Raw genomic sequence first — 9,526 nt, 5'->3', positions numbered from 1 at the left:
ACTCGTCATAACCTGTCTTATGATAAACCAGGGCAAAGGTACGCAAAAATATTATTATCTTTCCAAAGAATAGAAAAAATGGTGTTTTGAACTCTTAATTGCTACTTTTTTACAAAATTTTCAATAAGTAACCGGTTACCACATCCTTGTTAACCGGTTAACCAGTAGCAACTTTGAATTCTTGGGCATTTTTTTTTTATCAGGTAACCGGTTACCACATTTCTGTTAATCGGTTAACCAGTAGCGTTTCTGACTTCTGTGTTACTTTTTGTTTAACGTAACCGGTTACCACATTTCCTGTAACAGGTTACCTCGCTGCTGTTCTATTTTTTTTGAAAAATAAATTTCATTTTTTTAATTCATATCTTTTAAATATTATGGCTCTTTATTATATGATGTTTTGTATGCTTTTTATATGCATGATCTCCAAACTGTTAATATGTTTTGTCCCATCCTTTTCGATAATGACAAAGGGGGAGAAGAGATTCTCTAGCATATATTGTATGTATCTAACAAACTTGCAGGAACTCAAAATTTCAAAGTCTCCAAATAAATCAAGAATTTAGGGGGAGCATTATCATAGGGGGATCAAACGTGTTAGAACATCAAGTCTGATTACTCTTTCAAGATCACCTTTTGAATCGGGTTGTCATCATCAAAAAGGGGGAGAATGTGAAGACATGGCTTCTCGAGTATTTTGATGAAGACAATGATGCACGTACAGGGTCAATCATCAAAGAATGGATCAAGACTTCAATAGAGCAAATTCACACAAAGTTTCAATCATACATAGCTCAAAGTCGCTCGAGAAATTGATCACAAAGGTATTGGAATTTAATCTTAGTTAATGTTTATATATAAAGTGTTCAATTGACTGTTGCATGCATAATATGATATGGACACTTAGAATTTATTTCAAAATAGTTACAACTTTTAAAAGTTCTCAATTTTTCTTTTTTTAATAGTGGTAACCGGTTAACACTTTTGATGTAACCGGTTAACCCGAAACAAAATTCAATTTCTGGGCAGATTTTGTTAACATGTAACCGGTTAACACTTTCTTGGTAACCGGTTACACAGTTTAAAATTTGAATTTTTCTTAACGTTACAATTAATGTAACCGGTTAACACAATTTGGGCAACCGGTTACTACTGGGAATTTTTGTAGAAAAATTGCAACTTTTCATATTTTCAATTCATGCTTCTTCTCTGTGAACCATGGCATCCATTGGTTGTTTGCACTTGTTTAAAGAGGTTCATAGAAGGATATTTAAACTAAAAATTTTCAGATTGCAAATCACCTCCTTAAAAAATTAATTTTCACAATCTTCCTTTGTTTACTATTTTCAAAGATAAGTGTCCAAAATTCATATGCATCATTTGAACACTTCTATAAACATTGTGAGATTGATTATTCCAAAAGGAGAAGATCAATCATTTGATTGATGTGCAAATATTTCCAGATTATTCAAACTTCCATTTAAATTATACACTTATTGTTCTTCACATCTTAATTTCTCTAGCATTAGTGGAATTAAGATAGTGAATGTTTTATCCTTACTTGTTTGATAGTAAGAGGCGCATAGGAGAGGATTGTTCTCTTATAACTAAGAAGGTTTCCTTGTTTGTTTAGAAACAAGAGAGTCACTTTGAGAGGATTGTTCTCATAAGTGGACTTTGTTGGAAATCGAAGAGTTTGTTCTTGGTGGTCTTTGTTGGTCATTGTACAAGTCCAAACAAATAGTGAAAATCTCTTTCTTGTTGAAAGGGGACTGGATGTACCTTCGAATTGTGAAGGAAACCAGGATAAATCTCCGTGTCATTATTTTTCTGCACTTTACTACTTTCCTAAACACCACTATAAACCAGAAAAATAATCCTTACAACAAGAAAATTTCAAGGTTTCTAATTCACCCCCTCTTAGACCGATTTCAGACTTACAATGTTGAGTTGCATAAGGTGCAAAAATCCTATTGAGAAGTAATGGTAGAATCTCTTAGGATTTTCTTGGAGTTTGACCGTCTTTTGGATTATCAAAGGGGTTTTAACAACACTTTAAAGACTATGTATCTATTTGATTCATAAAATTTAAAAGATTGAGAAATATTTAGGTAGAAAATAGATATTGCTTTTAAGAACTTTGAAAGTAACTCATCTTATAATCACTTTTAACAATTTTACAGTATAATGAATCAGAGTTGTTATTTCCCCAATGTAGATAAATTTGATGGATTTGGATAAATAATTACTTTGTATTCTTGCTTTTTATATTTTTATTACATTGAAGCCATTTAATTGATTGACATTGATTTATTAAAGATTTTGGTGTGATTAAACTTTTCAACAAAATTAATATCATGGTTAGATTTTTCACAATAAAACCTAAAATATTTATTATTTATTATTTTAAATACATCTTTAGTCACATTTTGTAATTGTACCATCTATTTAATATATAAACATTCATAACTCTTCATTTTTATCTTTATGACAATCCAAAAAAATAATAATGAAGATCAATAATCAAGTAAATTTACATTTTTATGAATTATTTATCAATTTTTTAATGTACAAGTTGGTCAAATACAACTATAATTGTAGGGTAGAGGGAATAGTAAATAACATAATATTTATAATTTCCAACCGTGATAATTTAACTCCATTGAAAAATATCATTACTAGTAACTCCACTCATTTATAAAATATGGTCATGTAAACATGTATAAAAAAGCATATTTTTTGTGGTTGGAAACTTAGGTTGCGAATTAGACTCCAGATTCAAAATCTTTGTAGTATGATTGTAGTTGGAACTGTGAGCACTATGGATAGCTTTATCAATAGTCCATAGCCTACCATATATTATCAATACTATTGATTATCAAGTTCTGTAATAACTCTCCAGCCAGTCAGTGTATAGCACTGATATAAATTATATTTTACATTAACATTTCATATCAGAACATTAGGCATGAATCACAATTCCTGTCCTTTTCTTCCTTTTAGCCATTTGTGTAATAAATTTTCTAGATATGTTTGATTCTGTGGCATAAGGAAATAAAACTTTTTGAGGAAAACCGTTTCAAAACCTTCATCAAAGTTTTTGTTTGTGCACCATAGCAAATCAAAGCATAGCATAGAACCAGCTAAATATCATAATCATATACTATATTTTGAAACAAAACAAAGCATACATATAATTAGTAACTACCAAGTACATAGACAAAACATAGACTATTATGGAAATGCAAAGATACCTGAAATTAGAGAGGCATTATTACTTCTATATAAAATCCAACCTCTACACTAGAAAATTAAAATAGCAAGATCCATTTTTCAACCAAATACATGACTTGTATAAAGATTGTAAGTGAAACAAATACTTAAAAGCAAGAATTTGCTGACGAAATGCCTTGTTAAATTGTCAACAAGTACATGACTACTGTGAAGCTTGGCAGAGAGGCATCAATCTGAACAGAGTATTCAACATATATTAATTTGCAAAAATAACTTCATACTAGCAAATCAACTTGAGACAAGAAAAATGTGGTAGAAGAACTTACTTTCAACAATAGGATTCCAAGCTTTCAACAAAATTCACGCAAGTGTAGAACCAAGGGCCATGAATTTTCTCTAGTGTATTATCTTTCCAGTTATAGAGAATTGACCCTTCTCTATATTGGTTTGTCAATAATAGTGTATCATTCTTCTCCGAATAACATAATGGTAACAAAGAAAGGTTGAATCCATTAAATGGATAATCTATTTGAAGATTATTATAACTAATTTTAAGGAATTGAGTCCAAGAGTTTTCGTCTCCAAATTCCTTCATTTTCCATATCACGAAATGAGTTTGTTTGAAATCATGAGAAAAGCAAAGACAATCATTTAACACAGTTAGGTTGTGATTAATAAATGACACTTCACCCTCAGGAGGTAACAATTGAGTATATGTTTCGGTGACCAAATCAAGTGAAATAATCACAAATGGCTTATTAGTAAGACCAAAGTGATTGTGAATGGCCAACCAATTAACACTTCCACTCAGATACACTAGCTTCGCCATCGCGTAATAATGAACCTCAGGAGGATTTTGAATATTTCTCCAAGCATTATCTTGCAAGGTGAAAACTCTAATCTTTCTCGTTAAGGCCACCACCTTATATGTGTTGTTTGATTTATCAAATCCAAACGTGAAATTATAACGGGTGGTGCTTAGATCGTCGCGGAAAGAACCTAATCTTCGTGACAGTGTCCTAGTGGCAGGGTTCCAAATGCGAAACCAGCACTCAATATTCTCATTGACGCGAGAAGATCCTACCAAACATATCAATCCATTGCATGAACCAACCACGTTCTGGAATTCATTGTTATTTGATTGATAGTAAGGATCCTTGGGAAGTTTGAAAATGATTGGAGAGTTTTTCAACAAAGGATCAAATCTGAAGGATGCTACAATGAAATCAATGCCACTTACAAGCGTGTAAAATGCATTTTGTGAAGATCGATGAAGGTGTAATTTGACGAAGGTGGGATCGGAGATGAGGGAATTCCACGACTTACACACACATCTGAGTCGCAAAAGTGGCTTTACGGTAAGATGAGATAACACGTCTGTAACAAGTTCATTGGGGATGAATGTCGGTGACAGCGACGCGTTGGGTGTACGCCGCCGCGAATGAGAGGGATGGAGGAGATTCATTTCGGTGTTTACGAGAGTTGAAACGTTGAGCCCTAACAACAGAATACACACAATTTTTTCTTTAACCCGCTTCACACGTGAAGTTCCGAAAATCAAGTATACACAATTTTTCAAATTCGATTAATACCATATTTAACTCATATTAAAACAAAAATGAAGAGGAAAATTAAAAGTTAGTAGTATTTTTGTAAAGCACATAAGTAAATGGATGTAAACTCTTCAATTTTATGAGAAAATTATTTTAGTAATTATTCTGTTTGAAAAATAAATGGATGTTCCAGCTTCAAAAAGGAATAAAAAATAATGATAGATGAATAACCGTTAATTTTGAATCGTATCTTTTATCTCCTTTACAAGGTGTGGGGTGAATCTGTATGGTTAACACTCTAACGTCCAAGTCAATTCAAGATTTAAAATGAGTAAAGTGAAATTGAAGATCAAAGATTATGTACTTTCTCATAATGTGTGAACTGTTTTTATCTTCCAGTCGAGTAGAGTGGGCTGAAGATGGATGGGGCATGGCTCAATTGGGTTTTTGGCCAATCCGAAATAGTTGCCCCCAAGGCTTTGGCAGACACTAAAAGAGTCGGGGGAAAGTCTTAAGTGTCATTGACCCGCTTCCATGTTGTTTTATGATGTGGAATAAAACTGAACCGTTTGAGATCAACTTTGAGAAAGTAATGGGAAACATGTGCATTTAATGAGGTTCCATCATTGATCCGCTTTGTCACTCATTCCTTACATGTATGATGACGTGACTACCTAAGGTGTGGCGTTGCTTATAGAGTTCTTAATTGCACTTGAGTTTGACGTGTTTTCATGAGTGGAATTCTAGTCGTTTGATCTTATGATTTCTGCTTATATTTGGCCTCGACCCTTCGACATATATTGCTTATAAAGAGAGTGGGTTGAATATCCATAAGTTTTTGCTACTTTTCAGCTTCAAGCTTTCAATTACAATTTCTATGGAAAACTCCTTTGTTCCTTCCTCTTGAGAATATCTTTAGAAATGATGTTTGAGCTTTGCTTGAAGCTTTTTCCCTTTTTCATTCCTCATCCTTCATCAACCTTCTTTGATACAATACCTTCTTATTCAAGCTTTTCAACAACTCTTGTTTTATCTAGCCAAAATGAGGGATAATAATGTTGACTCGATGAGAAATTTTGAAGTAGAAACCTCATATGGGTCACCCTCTAATTCTTCTCGTCCCACTTTTAGTGGCGATCGCGTAGGGCTAGAGGTTATAATCATATCTTATGACTTTGAGTCAGAAGAGATGTTTGGGACTTCCTTTGAGGGAGAAACTTCTTCTTTGGGGTCATTAGATGCTCTTATATTAAACATTGGCGAGAGAACGGATCGGATCGAGGTCCTTATGCCCCCTTCTTCCTTATTGGGAGGGGAGATACTAGTCAATCTGCAAAGGAGATACCTTGCTAGGAATTTCAATCAGACTTGCTTACGGATCGTAGGTTGCGAGCCTAGCGGTGTTGAGGTGTTGAGGGATTTAAATCTCCAACGTCGATCGGACGTATGATTGGGTAGATGTAAAATTAGCAAACACTTCCTCAATTTTTAGCACCGAGGCCGCCCTAAGAGATTATGTTATTGCAATCGGCGACCCTTTGGAGTCGTCGATTTATCCAGTTCCAGGAGAGAAGAGGATATGCAGTTCTTTCGATGACTGGATGGTCCCTTTATACGGATGCTTGCTTACAAGGTAGGGATTTAATTTCCTTTCTCTAATTTTGAGACAGTCGTCTATAAACACTTAAAATTTGCTCATTCCCAACTTCATCCAAAATCAAGGGCATATATAAGGGTCTTCCAACTGTGTTTTGAGCACAAGTCTTGGAAACACTTTCTTAATTTATTCTTTGATATTTTACATCTGAGGCGTACTTCCCTGGATAACGTTTGCAATCAGGAGAAAATTTACTTCCATCCAGTCCACCATGTTTGACCCATTTACATTGGATTGTGACGATTTTCTAGGACATTTCGTATTGGTGAAGTCTCTCACTCCTACAACTCACTTTGTTTTTTGCTACAACATTGTTGATTCTCCTTGCTACTGTCACTTTTCGTATTCAAATTATTGGTTCAAGTTCCACTTTAACCGGTCGACACTCTCCTATTGTACTAAGTCGGTTTCTCTCTCTCTGAACGAGGTGACACTCGAGGAGAAAATGAAATCTTGGTTTCAAGTACTTGATTATGAAGAAGGGTTCGGCCCCGATGAGGTACCCCCTATCAAAGTGAAGAAAAGGAGGATTATTTTTACACGCAATCGATTTTGAAGAGAAATGGAAAACTTTGGTGACAATAGAGTCTTAATTATTTTTACACGCATGATTTCATTTGGCATATAGCATGGATAAAATAAGCAAGTTAAATATGTTCCACAGCTTTGCAGAAGCCCAAGGTATCCAGGCTGCGGCAAATACTAGGACTTTTTCTTCTACCCTCACTTCTGCTCTGGCTCTTTCTTCTACCCCGACTATAGAATCTTCGGCTCCCATGTTCGGGGTGGACCGTCATGCAGATTCTACGGCCACCTTGACGGTGGGGAATCTAATTTTTCCTATGGCTTCAAGAAAGAGGGTCTCGGAGGAAGAACATCAATCTCCTCAGAGCGAGGCTTCTCTAAAATGGACTCGCATTGCTAAGGATAATACATACGGGAAGGTAACTCCCTTCATAAAGATATCATACATTTTCTCTTCTCGGATCCATGCACTCATGAGGAGGATGTTGTTATTGTCTCGACATCGAATTTATCTTTCGTCCAGAATCTTCCTGAGGGGGATAAAATAAAAATGGCTTCAGAGCTCACTCGTAGCATGTTTAAAGTTATTTCTCTCTTTTCACTTGTCTCTGTTGGACGGGGTGATATCTTGGCCCCGAGTAACCCTTTCAAGGAAAGGGATACTTGGAAGGGGAAAGCCAAAACCATGGAATTGAAGTACACTAATCTTCAGAATGAGCTCCTTGTGCTGCAGGAGAAAGTCAAAGATGCTAGTTCTTTATAAAAGGAAGTGGAAATACATTGCCATCCCTCTCCCCTGAAGGCTCTTGTGACTAAACTCGAGGGTTTCCTTTGGGGTGTAGAATAGGGATACAAGGTCACTTCTTATTCTGCTAAGGGAAAGGCTTACCATGTGGAAAAGTATCGGAAAGAAGCAGAGGCCCTTAAAGCTCTTTAGGACAAGGTGGTCGACCTAGATTTAAAGCTTGTATTTATTATTTGCTATAACATTTCCCAGAATGCTAGATTTAAAGCTTTGTGTTGACCTTTGCTTCATCATTATCATTGAAATCAGATATCCACCGACTGTTCCAAACCCACTTCCATGGTGGTATAAACCTGAAGCTCATTGTGCTTTTCATCAAGGAGCACCGGGGCATGATCTTAAAACCTATTTCTGGTTGAAAGAAGAAGTTCAGAAGCTCGTCAAGAATGGTTGTCGAAGTTCTTAGATGTCAGACCTAATGTGAAAGTTAATCCTCTACAAGAACATGGCAGACCTTTTGTCAACATGGCAGAAGTTTGTCCAGAAGACTGCTTGATTTCAGATGTTTGATTTAGTGAAGACTCCTATGGTTGATATGCATGCCAAGTTATGCAAGGTTTATTTGTTTGAGAATAACCATACAGACTGCTACTTGTGTGAGAAAAATCCTGAAGGATGCACGTTAGTGAAGAAATATATCCAAGGCTTGATGGACCAGTGTATTTTACAAGTCAGTACTAAGCATACGAGGATGAAATATCTTTTATTTTTCCTTAGCTTGATATTTCGGAGCCTTTGGAAATTACTTACCAGAGCAAGGAAAGTGTTATGGCTCATTTGATAATTTGTTTTCCTAGACCGATTCCGTATGAATCCGACAATGATGTTCCTTGGAGGTATAATGCTACTGTATTGGAAGATGGTAAGAAGGTAATGATTGGAGCAGCTCGATCTGTCAAGAATATAGCATATGTTAGTGGTATACTCAGATGTATGGATAGACACGAAGCAAGCCCGTTAATCAAAGAGAGTCATGAAGGATCCTTTGGAACACATGCTAATAGGCATGCCATGACCAAGAAGATTTTGAGAGCTGGCTATTACTGGTTGACCATGGAGTTTGATTGTTTCAGATATACTAGAAAATGTCATAAATGTCAGATTTATGCTGATAAAATGCATGTACCGCCAATGTTGTTGAATGTTTTGACATCGCCTTAGCCTTTCTCAATGTGGGGCATCGACATGATTGGTGCTATAGAGCCTAAAGCTTCCAATAACCATCGCTTCATCCTAGTTGCCTTTGATTAATTTACTAAATGGATAAAGGTTTTTTCCTACACCAATGTGACAAGACAAGTGGTTGCCCACTTCATCAAGAAGGAGATTATTTGCCGCTATAGAATCCCAAGCAAGATTATCATCGACAAAGGTTCAAACTTGAACAACAAGAAAATGACAAAATTATGTGAGAGTTTCAAGATTGACCACCACAATTCTTCTCCATATCGTCCAAAAATGATCCAAATGATGAGATGAATATTGATGATTAGAAGATGACAATTAGGGGATGGTAGAAAAATGACCCATGCTTGAATCTTGATAAAATTGTTGAAAATTGATGAACATTTGAGTTGTTGAGAATGATGATGAATCTTGAATTGTTGAATTGTGATTAATGTTGAATGATAATTGTTGAATGCTTGTGGTTAAGTTCTACCAAAACTAGAAGTTCAATGTGAAATTCTAGATGGTAATGATGGTGAACTTTGGTGGAGGTTATGGAAATTGTTAAAATGTTAAGAGAAAATT

The 9,526-nt window shown here is 35.4% G+C and overlaps 1 protein-coding gene across 1 annotated transcript; it reads right to left on the bottom strand.

Annotated features, from left to right (window-relative positions):
- Positions 1-3,263: 3,263 nt before the first annotated feature.
- LOC127129279 (F-box/kelch-repeat protein At3g23880) lies at positions 3,264-4,779 on the bottom strand. The gene has a single exon (XM_051058510.1). It carries the CDS (start codon positions 4,697-4,699, stop codon positions 3,563-3,565), a length of 1,137 nt encoding a protein of 378 aa, XP_050914467.1. The 5' UTR covers positions 4,700-4,779; the 3' UTR covers positions 3,264-3,562.
- Positions 4,780-9,526: the final 4,747 nt, after the last annotated feature.

The sequence above is a fragment of the Lathyrus oleraceus genome, chromosome 3, assembly GCF_024323335.1.
Source record: "Lathyrus oleraceus cultivar Zhongwan6 chromosome 3, CAAS_Psat_ZW6_1.0, whole genome shotgun sequence".
Classification (NCBI taxonomy): domain Eukaryota; kingdom Viridiplantae; phylum Streptophyta; class Magnoliopsida; order Fabales; family Fabaceae; genus Lathyrus; species Lathyrus oleraceus.
Note: the sequence above shows the minus strand (reverse complement) of the source record. Positions and strands in the feature narration are given on the sequence as shown.